This window comes from Electrophorus electricus, chromosome 15, assembly GCF_013358815.1.
Source record: "Electrophorus electricus isolate fEleEle1 chromosome 15, fEleEle1.pri, whole genome shotgun sequence".
In the NCBI taxonomy this organism is placed as follows: Eukaryota; Metazoa; Chordata; class Actinopteri; order Gymnotiformes; family Gymnotidae; genus Electrophorus; species Electrophorus electricus.
Window position 1 is genome coordinate 14,586,928 of NC_049549.1, and position 18,098 is coordinate 14,605,025.

General features: G+C 45.5%; 1 protein-coding gene across 1 annotated transcript; it reads left to right on the forward strand.

Annotated features, from left to right (window-relative positions):
* The first annotated feature begins 1,071 nt into the window (after positions 1-1,071).
* abhd15a (abhydrolase domain containing 15a) lies at positions 1,072-6,482 on the forward strand. The gene is made up of 3 exons (XM_035534479.1): positions 1,072-2,362; positions 4,709-5,061; positions 5,287-6,482. Exons 1-3 carry the CDS (start codon positions 1,826-1,828, stop codon positions 5,834-5,836), a joined length of 1,440 nt encoding a protein of 479 aa, XP_035390372.1. The 5' UTR covers positions 1,072-1,825; the 3' UTR covers positions 5,837-6,482.
* Positions 6,483-18,098: the final 11,616 nt, after the last annotated feature.

The window sequence follows — 18,098 nt, forward strand, 5'->3', positions numbered from 1 at the left end:
CCATGGCAGAATTCTTTTACATTAAATCCCGTGTCTGCAAATATAGTTTCAAGAGTCAGATAATCAAGTGAACAAGTAAGATTTCTGACTGACAAAAAAGACTAATGTAAGACAAAGAGCTCTACAATAGCATGCATACACAACTCATTTGAAAAGACAAGCCACACTGCAACCATATACATGCTCAGGTTTGCACAGGTGCTTATTATGGTAATTTTAGTAAACTCAGGAAAACAGTTTGGTTTGCTTTGATTGGGCATCACTTGCTATGGCTACACAGCAGGTAGCACTGCATTCTGCATGCATGCATGCACGCACACACACACACACACACACACACACACACACACACACACACACACACACACACACACAACTCTCTCTTCACAAAATAAAGCAGAGTATATCATATAGGCAGTCCAAAAATTTTACCTTCCAGGTAATATTGTTTTCTTATAAATGTACATTTGTATAAATTCTGTCATAATTCAGTACAGAACATTTAACTAAATAATTGATTTCTTACATTGAAATGTGAATCTCTGCCTATTCCCACAGATTAAAAAGCTTTTCATAGGATTGAATGCAGTGTACAAACATACAATATGTGTCAAACATGCAATATGTGTACAAACATACAATATATGTCCTGACATACAATATGTGTCCTGACTGTTAAGAGTTATTTAAACATGCATGCGAGAAGATTTATTAGTGTAGTAGTTAGAAAATGTTAGCAATAGCTCACTGCAGGCTTGTTACTGAAATCATAGCATGTGCTTGAACTTCTACTAAAAGCCCTGTTTACAGTTCAGTGTCAGTTTAGCATTTATGAGTAAAATATCCTTTGTGATATGACTGAAGGAGAGCAAACAGGTTCTAGCATTAATCCATGGCAGCATGTCCGCGAGTTTTTTAGAAAATTAGTAATGCGTAAAGGGCGTGCTTGTACTTTAGTGTAAATACATATATTTACCAAATCGTTGGAGAGGCATTACATACAAATATAAAATTGACAGAAAAAATAGGGTATAGATATTTTCAAAGCACATAAATACTGTGATGTTTGAACACAAGCGACATACAGAAGCGACTTGGAACTAACATCTACTAAATCATCAGGCAACAGTCAGAGCCGAATTCATCCGAGAGGTCTTCCACTGACTCAGTGACACTACTTTGCGCGGAAGAGCAAAAGCCCCATTCAGGTGGGCGTGCTGACTCGTTTTAGCAAACCCATGAGCTGAGCTTGGATGGTACTCAACACAACGACCCGACACTTGTACGGCACGGGCGTACGTATTTACAACGCTCCGTTCTTGCTGCGTACTGGAGGGACTGCCCAGTGTCTGCTGCTGGCGTTTCAAAGGGACCGGCGAGAGGGGAGGTATTGCATAACCTGCAGCACACTGCTCACAAAGAGGCAAGTGGGAGCGCTTTATTTCAAAACTAATGGCGCCCTGGCAGGATATTGTCTTTCATTTTAAAACGCAATTTTAACCGGACATATCTGCCAATATAATTTTCTCCAGAAATGAACAAGCGTGATTGTACGATTTCGGCGGTCAGCTGGACCAGAGCAAAAAGGCATCAGTCTTTAAAACTACTTTGAACTTTGAATGGCCGGTGTTGGTGCGTTCACGTCTCTTCCCAGAAATGTTTGCGCGGTTTGCGCGCACGGTGTGCGCTTTCAAGAGGACGTCTTCTGTTCATTTAGTCTGTTTTCTTTTCGAGCTGATCTATTTTAACTGACCGCTAAAAAACAAACAAACAAACAAAAACCGTCCTCATTCACCACTGCTGGTCTTCTCACATTCTGGTCCAAATGCTGGAATGGACTGGCGTTGTTTGCGTCCTCGTCTCGGTGGCCACAATCTGGTCGGTCCTGAAATATTTGGGAGCGGAGAATCGGTCCCCTCCGCTGTGCCGCGAGCTTGAAGTTCCGCGGCGCAAGAGCAAGAGGTGCGCGTCAGACCGCGGCACGGGGACGGAGAGGCCACCGGAGGGGCCACCGGAGGGACCCGCTGAATCGCCTACCGTCGCGATGATATGCAAACCCTCCGCACTGGCAAACTATCTCCTCAGACACTGCCCGAGTTTCTGCAAAAGCGAGTCGACGCCGGCATGGGACTGGCGAGCGAGTCCGTGTGCGCAGACTGTTGTCGGGGCTTTCTGGCCACATGACTCTGCCGTTCATTTCGTCCGAGATCATTTGCAGCTAAGTGACGACGGACTGATCGCTTTAGACTGGGCTGCTGTTGGTGCAGCACAGCACAAGAGGAGGACTTCCAGTAATTCCACCAGCCCCATTCTTTTAATAATCCCAAACTCTTTTGGAAAAATCACCCGGAACGTACGAAAGGTAATACTTTTTTTTTTTTTTTTTTTTTTTTTTTTTTTTTTTTTTTTACATTAGCGTGGTATCATTACTGTCTTATTTTTGGTGGCACAGAATGTATTTAATAATATCATCCGGGTCAAGAGATCGATAATGCTATCCAAACACGCTCTGAGGCCTATTGCGTGAGTAGTGTCTGTTATCCCCTGACAGGGAGGAATCGCTCTTTTAATATTTCATTGACAGTGTCATTTGTTAATCAAATGGCACTGCACGTCGTTGACATGTAGTCATAACGAAGAGAATCTTGTCTGTTGTGTGACATTACAACGCACAGTCCTCTAAATTAAAATATCTATAAATATATAAACACATTCAAGGTAGCTAGAATTTTTGAATATCTATCTATCTATCTATAATGAGATGTATGTGTGTTTGAGACTGTGTAAAGCTTAATTTGATATTTTTATATCAACACAAGACTTTTGTCTTAAAGCTCTGGTCTATGAAGAATGATCTCTCTGCCCCACCGTCTTCCTCTAAAGAATGAAGCTGCAGAGATGAGCTGTGCTTTCACTCACATGGGGCTGTGGGTCCTTATATTCTTGGGGTGGCAGGCATGTTGCATGAGCTGGAGCATGTTGATGATCTCATGACGATGACGATGGAGCTTCTGTGCAGCGTGTGGGTGCTTTGCACTGCTGCACAAAGGTCTCGAGGCCAATCATCTCCTGTCGGACCACAGCTTTCCCACACAGCCCTGCTGAGCTGCGGGTTCATGTCTGCTGGCTCATAGGGGTCATGGAGCATTTAGCTTCTAACCAAAACACTGCGCTGTTTTTGGGTAAATCCCCAATGTACTACAGGTGGCTGAATTTAGAAAGACTTTGGGGTTTTGTCACCTGGGCGGCCCGCACATTATGACTTCAGCAGAAATATTCCAGAGGATGCTTATAGTATATGGGCCCACAAGATAAATATAAAAGTATTGGCCCAATGGCCCAATGACCATTGCATCTGATTTGACACAGTTCCTCAGCAGATCAGTTGTGGTGGATTTATTTTTTGTTTTTTGTTAAACGCTAATTAATTTAGGACATTAAAAGTATTCTTGCAGCTCAGTAGATAAGCCTCACAGATTTGGTGTTGTGTGCATAAATTCTAGCCACCACGGGTTCGGCTGTGATGTCTGAATTCAGCTTGGTTTCCCTGGGGAAAGCGGCCGAGGCTAGCTGTCTGCACGCACCACAGGAACAAAGACGTAAATCTCAGTTCTTCGTGTTTTTATGGTCATTTGACAAAACAAGACATGGAAAAACTTCAGAATTCTGATAAACCTGAAAAATAATAATGCATTCACAAGTCACTCTGAACTTAATACTAATGCATTTGATTTGTAAAGTACTTTTTAAAGTAAGTTGACAAAGTGCTTTACATAATGAGAAAAAGTATAAAATGGAAAATATTGTACTGAGCATAAGGCAGAGGGATTTACTGCATTGATTCTGGTCTCCAGGGGGGACTTTTGCAGTGGTGAAGCAGGTACGAGGTTCTTGATGCCTGTCGCTGCACTACCTTGCTGCTGCACACACTTACATCAGTGTTGGCTGCTTTTGCATGAAAACCTCTGTGCTCATATTATTTCATAGTTGTCTTGGACAGTGCATGAGTCAGAGCTGTGCCCTCCAACCCCAGCCAGAACCCAGGACCATGTGACGCATGCGAAAGTAATGATGCGTGCCAGAAAGGGGTCGGCCAAAGCAGCACTGTACGCTGCTGACGTACACGCCGTTACCATATGACGCATGATGTCACGGAAGAAGCTGAGACAAGATTGGTTTTGTTTGACTGCGATGCATCAACCACCAGTGCAGCCATTTCCTCTCAGTCTAATAGCAGTTTGTCTTATCCAGTAATGAGGAAAGATGGTTGCCCCGCCCTGCCCTGCCCCGCCCTGCCCTGCCCTCATTCTGACCCCCGAGGCCGAGCTCTTGGTCGCGAGGGCTCCTCGAACATGTGTGGAATGTGGAGGATGGCAGCAGGGCTGGTTTTCTCCCGGCGAGATCCTGTGATGGAATTCCACACATCTCTGCCGTTTAAAAGCGAAAAAATACAGAGCTGCAATTATGAAAAGATCAGGGTCACTGACGTGCTTCAGAATGCAGTGGAACGTTTGGGGTGTGGATATATGCTGTCCAGAACAACGCGTTTCTTTTTTGGGGATGGGGCATAAAACAGTTGGAGTGTGTTGAAAAGGCTCATTAAACATCTCTGTTTGTCAGTCGTGACCCAGTCGTGACCCAGTTGACCCCTTGTGTGCTGTGATTGGCACTAGATAGTGGTGTGTGCGCGCTCTCTCTCTCCCCGCAGCTCTGTGAGGCGGCCCTGGGACACGGCTACCTCCCCGTGGTGTTCAACCGCCGCAGCCAGAATGGCACGCCCCTCTGCACGCTCAAGCTGCAGGAGTTCGGAGACCCGGCCGACCTGCGCGAGGCGGTGCGCTACATCCGCTACCGCCAGCCGGCCGGCCGCCTCTATGCCGTGAGCGAGAGCACCGGCTCGGGCCTGCTCCTCTCCTACCTGGGCGAGTGCGGCTCCTCCAGCTACGTCACCGCTGCCGCCTGCCTGTCGCCTGTGTTCCGTTGCCAGAGCTGGTTCGAGAGCGGCCCCACCTGGCTCTTCCACCGAGCCCTGCTGCTCTACCAGAAGTTCTGCCTCAGCAGGTACAGACACACACAAAATAGACTCTTCAGACAAAAGCACTTTTCAGACGCATTAACCTAAAGCTCTTCAAATTGAAATACAATACTTACTGCGTTGACGGGCTGTGTTTGTCTAAGGACTATCGATTTTTGTAACTGGTTGGGATGGCTCGTGGAGCTTATGTCGGAACGACTGTGCATAAGCTGCGTCTCTGCGGGAAAGGATCAATGCTGATATTCCTGCAGGTACAAGACCGTGCTGACGGAGCTGGTCCACACAGACAGCCTGTTCTCCAGCCCCTCGCTCAGATCCATGGAGGAGGTGCTGTTTTGTCAGGCCGGTCCAAAGGGCCCGCCAGCAGAGGGCGCCTGGGAGGCCTACTGGGAGCGCAACGACCCGCTGAGGGACGTGGACGAGGTGGCCATCCCCGTGCTGTGCATTTGCAGCCGAGACGACCCTGTGCGCGGCGATCCTCGAGCCACGTTGCCCCTGGAGCTCTTTGAGGGCAACCCCCACTTCTTCCTGCTTCTCAGCAGCCATGGGGGCCATTGTGGCTTCGCCACGCCGGACGAGGGGCCTGTACTCTGGAGCCACCGGGCCCTTCTGGAGTTCTTCAGGGCCACCAGCGACTTCTTCGCCGCCGAGGAGCGGGCCAAGCAGACGGCCCGGCGCAGGGGCCTGGGCGGGGGAGGCAAAGCGTTCCGGCACCGGAGCGTCAGCACATGCAAGAAGCTGCCCGTCTGCTCACACAACATCCATGCCATCTACAACTGGCAGAGGTCCTACACCAGATGATGGCATGGCCCCTCGTGGGCTTCAGATGGAAAGGGCGCGTCGACCACCAGACTAGGCATTGATCACATGAGCAGCTGTCCGATGGTGCAGTATTGCGGTACCAGCAGTCTTGGTTTTTCATATTTGATTTAGTCAGCTATGGACGAGCTGAGCGCTTAATTCCAGGATTCCGGGTTCATTGAAAAGGACCCCGGATTTCCAGGTTCCTTAAGTGGTGCTTCCAGTATCTCATTCCATAAGACCTCACGTTCATCTGGAAAGCTCCTGCAGTCTTGAGTTGTTCTTTTTGCCATTTAAAAATGTCCTGCACGCAGTGTAATAGACAAAGAAGATCCCAGGGACCATAGACGTGAAGTTTCCATGAGGTAATACTCTTTAGTGTCTGAGAGGCATTTGCAAAGTAGAGCAAGGCTGCCTCCTTGCTGTATGATGGAGTGTGTTGTGTGCAAGTTGTCTGAACTGTTGGGAGGTTTTTTTTGTGGGTTTTTTTTGTACCACACCGAGGTTGCAGGGAAATGGCTCTCTTGTGGTGGGGGCTGGATGCTTTGGCTTTTCACTGAAAACACAGGATGGATGGTACGCCTGCTACAATGATTATTTGTTAAATTATCTACATGAAGTATACAATTAAAAGAATGTATTTGAAGTTTGAGTTTTGCATTTACTTACAAACTGCACCCTAAATAGATGGAGTTTCTTTAATCAAACTCAAAACAGAACACATTTGGATATTAAATAACGGTTGCACTGCTGCATCATTTTTTTGTTGTTTTTTTGTTTCAGCATTCATTACAGGCATAACTTTTTTTTTTTTAATTGGACATTCCCCAATATAGCCGTAGCCTGCAGCCAGAGCCTGGCGAGTGTGTGGGTGTCTGAGTAGATGTGACAGTCTCTGTGCACGCGTGCATGTACACGTGTGTCTGTACACACATTTTCTGTGACGTTTAGCCAGAGACACAGCACTGGAGGACGTGGAGGCGACGCTGTGGCACACGCACGCCTCTGCTTTCCCAGCTCCTGCTGTCTGTTTGCCGAACACTTCTGTAGCTCACCTGGCAGAGCAGCTAGTGCAGGATGCCAGTAAAGCAAAGGTCCCAGTGAGCACACACACACTCGTACCCATGAACATGCTGGTTGTTCTGCCAAATGTTGTGAATGTGACACCTCCAATGCTTTGGCATGCAGTATTTGGTATGTCAATGATATAGTAATGATAAACACAACTCATAACTGAAGGATTTGTTATGTAAGAATCCTAAATCTGGTTTACTGGGCATGGTCTGGAGTTTAATGGGGGGAAAAAAACAGGTCTTTGAAATCAGCACACTAATTTGATTGGTGCAATTGAATTGCCCTTTAAAGTAAACCCAGTGTTCTTTTTTTTTTCCAGAAGTAATTGTTAAATCTCCATTGATTTGAGGTAACGTTCACGTAATTCCTAACAAGACGTGATTGCTTACTTTCATATTCCAGTTCTAGTTTCATTGGGAGCTAAAGACACTGAACGTTATCTCGTCCTTTGACATAAGTTTGCTAATTTGCAAACTCCATCCCGACTGCAATTTTGAAGTAGGCAGACACAGCCTTGATGAATCACATCGTTAAGAAGTTTTATAGATAAAGAAGGTATAAATAACACTAAACTACGTTTGCATCATGTGAAACTCCAATAGCGCCATCTAGTGGAAATCTAGAGTGGACTAATAAAAGCAGAAAAAAGGACGAACCAGGGGCGTTAAATTTACTTTGACGGAAATATCCACGTGTTAGGAAGACTTATGCCCCGAGCGATAACTCTGCAATGTGTGTAGCGGAACATTTGCATACGGCGGATAATCAGACCCATTTATACAAGCCGTGGCAGACCTTATTTGTAATTTATACTGTCGTGGTATTACTCATGGCCCCAGAGAATGTGATGAACAATATAAATCATCACAATCCGGGATTTGCTTTATTGTATTTTATTTTTAATATTATGTTTAGTTTATATTTTGAATATTTTATGTTATATTTAAAAACCCAAACAACTAGCGTATTATCAAATAACATGCTATCCCGTATCTTATTGGCTGTACTTTCTTTGTTTTCCAGACACTCGTTTTTGGGAGACGGCAAACTTCCGCTCCCTGTCCTTGAAGGACGCTCACAGACTGAGTAAATGACTTTTTAAAATGGTGGTATATAGTAAATGTGACAGGCTTCATAGGCTAAACTGACCTAAATATTAAAATACTGGACAAACACACCAATTCAATATGTGAGTTCATGTAAATGAATTACTGTGGATTACTCCAGTCAACTTAGTGAAAATCACTTTTATGGTTCTAAGGTTTTAGCAAATTGCTGTGTATTGAATATGGTTGGTGATACTGCAGGACGGCTCAGTAGAGGGCAGTATGGCAGGCCACTGTATGACTGAGGGAAACCAACCAACATGGTACAGGCGCAGTGATGCAGTCCTCTCTCCCTTTGGCTTGGAAACTTAAGATTATATTTAGCACCTATTTTGAGTGGAAACCCTACACTAGCTCTAAACGCGTGCGGCGAATGTCACGACATGCCTGAAAGACTGCAATTTCTCACAGCTGCAGAGTTTCCGTGCTCGTCGTACGACTTCATTATCATGATATCGCGAGCTCAGTTGCCGCATGTTACAGCAGATAACGTCACCCCACCTCAGGGATCTGGCTAACAATTACACCGATTTGGTGACGTGTCAACTTCTGTATGTAGTATCAACCTCGGATCAACAGCAGAGAAGCTTATAGAGAGTGTATCTGGCCTTTCCACTTGAGCTATAAAATCTCTAGACTGATCAAATGATTACACTTATGTAAAACGTAGAAAAGTGTTATTAAAAAGTATATGACAAATGAGCAAAACAGATAAGTGTGTGTGTGAGCGAGCGTTTGCAGGTTTCTTCCCTGCCGTGTGGGTGTGCTCTGGAGTCTAAGGTGCAGATCATTGACTGCTCCTAAGCGATTTGACTTGCTGCACATCCTGCTCTGTAGTTCCACTCTCCAGATGTGACCATTTTCAGCTGAAGCAACAAATATTTGCTGTGGCCTTCGGCAAATTCTCATCACAAACATGACGTGGGCATAATAGGTGGGGTCATCTTAAAATTTCTCCTCTCTCCCTCTTTCTCTCTCTTTCTCTCTCTCTTTCCTTTCTCATGTTTTGGAAGAACTGGTTGACTCCTTTCCCCTGGGCAGAACTCCGACTTGAGTTAAACAGACAGTAGGAGACCTAATCTAATGTGACATGTCTGGCTGGGTATAAGGGGTCCAGATCGGTGGACAAATTGGCGCTGGAATCTTACATTCGTCCTCTGACTGCCGCGGGGAGCAGATGAATCGAGTTCTTTGCGATTGTCAAGTGTGAGTGAGGGAGAAGAAGAAGGACCCGCAGAAGCTTCAACAATCCGCCCTGCTCGGGGCGCGCTCGGTGGGGAGAAGGGGGGGGTTCCTCGCTCTGGCAGAGGTTTGCATCAGAGCCATTTCTTTTTTTCCACTGTGCAGTGCCATGGCTGGCACCGGGCTAGAGGTCAAGAAACGCCTGGCAGGGGCCGAGATGCCTGCGAGCCATGGGGACCCTAGGCTCTCTCTCCCATTGCTCCTGCCCTGACGCACCTGGGTAATTAGCCCTAACGATCAGCCTGTTGGTTATGCTGACAGATTAGAGAACGCGCAGGTATGCCGTGCCCTCTGCTCACCAGGTTTTTCTGTATGAATGCTGGAGGACTGCAGCATAGAGGCCTCCACTGCAGAAGCATCATTTCAGATACTTAACAGAGGCGCACGTTAACATGCGCTTTTAGTGTGTCGTCTTAGTAGGTGAGAACGTGAAGATTTCACTCATCAGCCCACTTCTGATCTGGGTAATAAACTCAAGCGCATGCAGGGACCTGCATGGCTCCTGCCTCGCGTTCTTAAGAAAAAGTGCTTCATGAGCCCTGTTGCGGGGAGGAATTGTTGGAAGAAGAAACTGCTCTCGGCCACCTTCAACTCACAGAGGCACCTGCAGCCTTTGGTCCGCAGACCTGCCACCTCGTAGCCCTCTTCCTGGGACGGAGTGCGGCCTGGCCGATCGTGTGCACGTGAGATGACCTGGGCCCGACGGCACTCTGCCTCACTCCCCCGGTCCCGGCATGTCATGTAGACATGCACAAATCCAGGAGGGTGGGAGGGATTGGGTGACTTGAGAATGGGAGGTGGTGTTTTAATCTAAACAATGAAACCACCTAGCTTGGGAATCTGAAAATATTACTATTCTTATTCCCGTTAACACCATACAGGAGCCTCTCTGACACACTACGGATATAGCAGCCTTCAACATAGAGAGTGCTGGTCTTGAGCAAACTGTTGGTAAGCCCAGCTTCATACATGTGATTGTAATTTGCTTTATTAGGGGACAGACCACTGAGACCACTTCTCTTTTCCAGGGTTGTATCATAAAAAACAACAGTCCACCAGTTGCTGCAAAAATGTAAGGAACACATTCTTGGAACAGAGACAATTGATAGTTGTCATATTCTCCTCATGATGTTCATTACAAATGTCTCCATGTGAGTTCAGTGCTTCCCACAGAATGTTGTGTTGTAGACAGTCAAGGGTAATGGCGGTTCACTCTGCAACCTGCAAAAACCACTGCAGTGTAACCCAACACCATTCCAGCAGTCCTCAGACCAGGGCTGCAGCGAAAACAGGGCACAATCATTTCGCTAATGGATGCCATTCAGATCGTTTTAATTTTGTACCAATAGGTCACAAATCCTTTCAGGGCCCACAGACTCTCGTCAAATCCAAAAATGGGAGGGCAAGAAGCGCTAAATCCACAGGACAGAGCCGAACCTTTTGGTTTTGCCGTGCTGCTCTGTGAGGCTCTTGCAATGTCCTCTCTCTAATCTAGCATTACTTCATTTCCAGGACCAGATTTGACAGGGCCTTAGAATGTCATCTTTGTAACTCTAGGTAACAATTACAATCATAAACTAGTGTTTTACATTCATCAGAAGAAGAACTGCATTATGACTCCCAGATCTTTTAATACATTTTATTTATCATCTATAACATGCACATAAAGGCAACCTGGTTACTATGGGAAATTGTCAGAATACCAGCAAAACTTCGAGTGCTAGCTTTGTATTAAGTAACTGATGATGCAACAAAAGAAACAGTATGTACTGAACAGTTGAGTGACTGAATTCTTGTACAACTGTTGTGGTGTGTAACTTTCTCCTGCTGCAGTACCAAGAAGCTGCCAGATTCCTGTCTTTCATGCTCTTAAAAAAAAAAAAAAAAAATTGAAAGAAAAACCCTCAGAGCAATATGAATGCCGGAATGAACCGGCCGGCCTCTGCCAAAGCCTCAGCTATTTAAATGGCTTTGTCATATACTGGTAATCTCATAGTTTATAGTTCCTCCTGGTCTGGTCTCCACTCTTTGGCCATAATCTTGATTGGTAAATGGTTGAATTATATGAGTTTCACGTTCCCTCATATGGCATTGCTCTGCTACTATGTCACGATTACTTAACTGAAAGGGGAACAAAGTCTCCTTAGTCTTCTCACTGTTACGGTGTGGTGCAGTCTGAACCGAATGGTTTGCATCTCTGTGAGCACTTGCTTGCATTCATCCTGGGTTGAGTTTCGCCTTGGGGAGAAAGTGCTTTCACATCCTGCTACACATATAAGCCATCAGCAGCCACACTGGTGGAGCAGATCGCATTGCAGGGTCAGTCACATGACCAGTACAGGAAGAGGAACACCGATATGGTCCTTATATTGGCTTGGTATGTGGACCAAAAGGTCATGACTTGGCAGAACTCCTAGAGTCTTTGGCTTAACCCAGGAAACGGTGACTTCACCGTAACCCTACATAGCAATCACAGGCTGCATGTGTAAGCTGTGTAGGTTGTAGCAGGGCAGTGAAACCCAAGTGAAAGGAACAGATGTGATTGTGAGCAGTAGGAGGAGAGAATTAGTTAATACACACACACCTACACCTGCATACCAGGTTATATAAATGTGCAGTGTGAAGTGGAGCACTGTGCTATAGCTACAGCAGTGGGTTCTATTTGTGGAAAATCAGCTGGCTTCACTGCTGGATCTGTGTCAGACTGTAAGATTGTCAGCTGTGTGTGTTGAGAGGACGGGGGGGGGGCTTCTGTTTTCAGACAGGTGTGAGAGGCAGAGTGGGTTCTTTCTCCAGCTTGGGGGGGGGGGGGGGGGGGGGGGTTAAGCAGTGCTGTAGCCTGACGCAGTGCCTGTGACACTTCCGAGGTCATCTCGGATCTCAGATTACCAAAACATCATTTTTACTCAAATTAAACGAAAATGAATGTGCATGAAACTGGCACAAGACACCTTGCACGAGGCAAGTGTCAGTTTTATTCAAAAAAAAAAGCTGAAATGCTTTCAGGATTTGCTGTCACACACATACAGACAATCACACACTCATGGAGAGAGAGAGAGAGAAAGAGAGAGAGAGAGAGAGAGAGAGAGAGATAGAGAGAGAGAGAGAGAGAGAGAGAGAGAGAGAGAGAGAGAGATAAGCACAGGCTTGCCCGACAGATTGCTGTGACCGGGTTGAACATGCTGGGTAGAGGAATGTGGCTCACACACATCGGCGCCATTACCACACTCCCTGCCAGCTCCTACCACACCTCCAGCAATCAGGGCCATTACATAACATGTTGATTATTTTTCCTTGATGCCAGAATCCGCAGCTCATGGTTTGCCTAGTACCAGCGCTGGCCTGTAACCCCTCAGGGTGCCAGTTAAAGGGTGGTCTACATGGCCCGGGCGATCTCAGGGGTCGGATCTGATTCCTCGGGTTCATTTTTCCTCTCCCCTGCAGCGTCCGCACATTCATGCAGACAGTGAAATCACTCATGGTAGATTAATCAATACCGTTTCACTGTGCGCTGGATGGAACTGAAAACATAATGCACTGCTGTAGTCCTAACCGACAGGAAATAAGCTGTCAGGGCAGATCACGTTGTCCCGGCTCCACTCCCCGGGCTGCACTGCGCTTTATCATTGGGCCTACGTATCGTCGCTTGTGCTAGCTACATTTCTTTTGGGTTGTCTGCCTCAGTTAACATCAAGCTGACGCCCTGATAATGAAATCCAGGAAGGGGACGTCTCGCGAGCACGTGCTACAGCTGGTGCAGACTGCATTCGAGCAGGGCTGCACCAAGTGTCCCTCCGCATACCCAAGGAGAGAGTGTTCCATTCTGTGAGCCAGGCTAATCATATCTGTAACTCGGCCTTGGCCTTGCATGTGGAAAAAATGCAGCTAAATGCCCCTCAAACCTTCATCCCCACTGCCAGCGGGGCAGGCCTGGTCATATGCTCAGGGCAATAGTTCACCCGCCTGGCACTAGAGCTCCAACTGGGGCAAATGTGATGGCATACTAACCACAAACACAGATAACACAGTCTTAAGACAACACACTGGAAGACTAGAGCTACTGACTTTTTCAATATGGAACCTCTATGTTATTATGGTGAGTTTTATACAAATGACTAGTTATATATTATAAATTAAAGTTTTATAAAACAACATTTAATTATCTGGAATTACAATAAAGAAAAACCAGAAAAATTACTTGCTATTTTTGTTGTAAAAGTATTAGATATATCACTACTATTGAAATGTAATGAATAGTATAAAAATGTAGAATATTTTCAAAAAATAATGTACAATGGAATTTTTATAAATACCATATAGGCAATACATGCTGTATTGAGTTCCAATTAATAATGTATCTTAAAATAGGTCATTCGATGTGTATGTGTGTGTGTGTGCGCACAGTGTGATTATCCACACATGCTTAAAGACATCACAGGCAATGCAGTAGGCATCCCAACAGAGAATCTAACAATCATTAAAAGTGCGACGCAACGAGCTCAGCAGCATAAAACACGTGTGAGTCTGGACGGTGCTGCACAGCGAGTTGCATGGGCCATTCAGAGTGACGTGAGCCGTCGGCTCGGACATTTTGACATTCTGTGACATCTCCTCTCAGCTTCACAGCAGCTCCGCCGGAGCCTTCGCTGAAAGCTTGAGGACGATTTCTAGTCTGCCTGTCTCAGCGGTTCCCAGTGAGCAGCAAGGACAAGCTTCAGGGAATCCACGTTTCAGACCAATGTGCATGAAGTTTTGTCTTTTATTTCATTCCGTTTCGGGTCTGCCTTATAGCGCGATTTGTTCAGCTGTAGATGAAACTGCATGCGCCCAGACGTCTGCGTCCGGGCTCCGGCTGGCTCGGCGCAGCGGCTTCCGAGCCTGGCCCACAGTAAGCATCATTTTGACCCAGCGTTCCAGATGGTCCAGCGCCAGTACCGTTGAAGCTATTGGACTATTTATGCAATTATCAAATTGTTTTGGACCTGAGGAGTCAGAAGTAGTACATTTAACATATCCGAACTTTTCAAGTATTTCCTAGTCATAGCTCTGAGTGGATAGACTGTCGGAACAGGTCAGCTTGTCCTGAGCCATATAATCTGCGCAGGACGTGAGTAAGTGGAGTGGGAAATGTCGTCACCAGTTTGTTTTAACAGTCGTCACTGCTCGAAGCAGCAGGTCCTGATGGATTCACAGCTGTAGTCGGACAAGTACACCAACTGCTCCGGCTCTGCTCTCTAAATGTTACAAAACAAAAATGTACCAGTGCTAACATCTCCTAGGCATAGAAATCAGGGTTTGGCATGCATTTGATGGGAACGCACCAAGTGACATGTTTATTTTAGCCAAATTTTAAAATAAAATAACAGGGAGGGACCGTGGGGGTTGATGCACTTAGCTACACTTTCAGTGGGGCTCTAAATCCGTCTGAAATGTTCTGGTGAGTAAGAGGAGAGATATTTTAACGTCTCCCTCCACACGTATAAAGGAACTGCTCTAAGCACATATGATTCTCACATCCTGGCCTGCTGGCAGCCGAAGCAGGAAGCAGACTGACCAAGACTCACAGCTGAACAAAGAGGCATTTCTTAAACGCCCTCCCATCAGCCAGGCCAGTATGTGCACTGTGACCCAATGCAGCATGATGCATACAGAGCTGGGACCTTGTCACTGAGGTGTCGCCTTGATGACGGTGACTTTGGCCAAAAAACCAAAACAAACCAACAACAACAAAAAAAAAAAAGAGAAATTTCTGCTGTGCACGATAAGGGACTTTGTACCTATTTTGAACTTCAACTACAGGTTAAACCTCCGTGCTTTCTGTGTCTGTTAATATGTTATTGAAATATTATGAAATCAAAAAGGCATCGAAACTGCTTTGTCTGTGCTTTCATATAGTCATCACCATCAGTCATGTGGGCCCGTGTCATAATGTCAATGCTGAGTCATGCTGTCTGAGACTGCAAAGGTGTGGCCCTCTCTGAAAATGTTCCAGTGCTCCAAAAACCCAAACTTCCCCTCTTCTGCAGTGTCACCAGGCTCTGCTCCCTACCTATAGCTGCTGAGAAACCTGGCCTTTTTTCCGATCCGCACCTACTTTTCAAACAGCAAGTGCTAGCTCTTTAAATCATTGTTAAGTGTCATCTCGCACGCACTCGCCTCTGCTGAGTCATTGGGTTCAGGCTGGTTTTGTAACCTCCGCCCAGCGGGAGCTCTCATTGGCCCTAGCCTTCACGCAGCAGTGTGTGTGATTGGCTGCCAGAACCACTAATCAGTTCTGTTCTGCAGAATAAGGCAGCTTTTAAAGAAACAGAACGCTAACGCTGCCTTTGCTGGATGCTCCTGTCTGCCAAGTAAACAGGGTGCGGCGAGAGCAGCCAGAGCAGGGCCAGTTTCTTTCCACGAAAAGAGGAAAGAAAAAGGGCTGAGGGATGAAGAGATGTGAGATGAGAAAACACAAACAGTCAAAGTTTTACACCCCCTGTTCCATGAACATTATGTTCAGCTTAACCCCTGAAAATAAAACATATTTATATTGTGATGTGTGATGACAGCTTGCTTGAAAAATGATACGAAAAGAACTGACTGAACTCTGGCTGAACTAGTCATCAGGCATTATGTGACCATTTTAAAGTAAAGACGTTGCATTTAAGTTAGTGAATCGTATTGCGGATTACAAATATAAATAATTACATTCACAACTTTTATATATAAAGTGTAAAAACAAACAAGCAAATAAACTAAAAAAGTCTCTCCAGCAGATACCACACGAAAATGACTGATTAGAGAGCTTTACAAAGACTTGGCTGACCAGCACAAAAGACCAGGGAGAAGACAAATCCCCTTGCTCTGCAAAGTCGTTGACATGAAGTGCCCCCCCAGCAGAGGTGCCTCTCTGCACTCGTGCAGGACGGCACTTGCCTAGAGTGGAGTGATAGATTCCTGGAATCCATTTAAGAGCCAGATTAATGTGTCCTCAGCTCTGTGTGTAAGAGCTGCTAAATATCTACATCTGCATTCAGTGTTCAAAATGGCAGACGAATTAAAAACTGAAATCAAACCTGATATGAATTGTGTTCAGTTTATTGGTTAGTCTATGCAGCATTAACTTAATCAGACTCCTCTCCCACACTAAGGCACGATAAAACACATGTTTAGTCTCTCTTTAGTAACTAGTTGAAGTAACTAGTAACTAGTTAGTAACTAGTAACTAGTTGAGGTCTCACAGGTGATGGATGGACTGAGGCCTTAAAAATTGTTATAGTACTTTTTTTCAGAAAATGGTTTCCTTATTAAAACATTATGATTTTAGGTAGGTAATAGAAATTAGATAAGTTCATATGTTGTAATATTTTTTAATTGAATTCTTGACAGTGAAGGAAAAAAATATTTATTTGTTTTGTTTGTGAGCTGTGTCTCTTTTTTGTTATGTATTGCAAATATTATTGTAGATGTATTGAAAAGTACATCAGTGAGCAAAGCAAAATTGGCATCACACTGCATGTAGGACTGCTTTCTTTAAAAATGTGTTAAGTCATTTTCATCAAACAAACAAAACAATTAATTCCCTGCCCTCTCCCAAACTGTTTGTTTATGCCACTCTTTCAAAGACCTTCATTTTGTAGATTATACCCATCTCTGTAGCTGTCAAATATTTGGAACATGTGACTGAATCTCACACCCCATAGCAGGTAGAGTCAGGAGCCTACCCAAAATGTGGGCGTTGGCACAACAGCTACACCTCCATCATTCCACTTTTTTTTCTTCCCCAGTCCGAGTTCAGGCATAAACCTAAGCCAGAGTCCTCTCGGCTGGGCCTGGGCCTCCGCTGTGACTCTAGAATTATAGCCTCCTGTGTTCAATTATGAACCCTCAGAGCGGCAAATATTTCGCATTCCTGAAGCAACGGCGGAGCAGCATTACGGAACGCGCACCGAATAAGTGCATTGCCTTCCTACCCGACCGTGAAGGGCGGCGGGTTCGCGTGGAAGCACCGGTTAACATGTAGGCCATTCCCAGACTGCAGGCTACAGCAAGGATGGGCGCTGCTACACATATCTGCACTGGAACGCGAGATGCAGCAGAATGTAATGTAACTCTGGCCTATCTTCAAGAAGCAAACATTAGTCCCTACGGTCGCGCTCTGACACGCACACACGATCGACCACCCACTCGCTCCAAAGTCTGCCGTTATGTTGCAATTGCGCAGCCAGTGGCGAGGTTTATGGCTAAAACTCTGTTGGTTTTCACTTCCTGACTTATGCATCCTTAAAATACGTTATGAATCGTAAGCGCTTTTTCGTCGTGCTGACACATTTTTTGTTACGTAGCGTGGCCAGTTTTGGGGTTGCTAGTTGTCTCAATATAACTGGAGTAAGTGGAGGGGATGAACCAGTGTGTTGAGCGCACCTGTCTTAACAGTCTGAGACGCTCGGGTGCTTATGGCACGCAGCAGTCTCTTCTCAATAACCCAGCAATGGCACACACACACACACACACACGTGTGTGTGTGTGTGTGTGTGTGTGTGTGAGAGAGAGAGAGAGAGAGAGAGAGAGAGACAGAGAGAGACAGAGAGAGAGCCTATATTAGATTAGTTCATATGGCTTCCTATGGTGAGGTCTCTCTATAACGCCAACATAAGTTTATTCCAGCATAAGAATAAACCTGTATTTTAAATCTAAGATAAAAGCTTGTATCTTCATAGCACTGGATTTCTTTCAAAAATATACATTCGTATAATTCCAGCTCGTTACCAAATAAGGTTTCTGTCCACAAATAGCAGTTTATATTTACATTTTACCACAACTGTCAATTATCCATTTAGTGACGAAACATGGTACTC

Excerpts from the sequence above, each read along its gene's own strand:
- abhd15a (XM_035534479.1), top strand. The coding sequence starts at position 1,826 with ATGCTGGAATGGACTGGCGTTGTTTGCGTCCTCGTCTCGGTGGCCACA. Across the intron at positions 2,363-4,708 it reads TCACCCGGAACGTACGAAAG|CTCTGTGAGGCGGCCCTGGG; the intron begins GTAATACTTTTT and ends CTCTCCCCGCAG. Across the intron at positions 5,062-5,286 it reads CAGAAGTTCTGCCTCAGCAG|GTACAAGACCGTGCTGACGG; the intron begins GTACAGACACAC and ends ATATTCCTGCAG.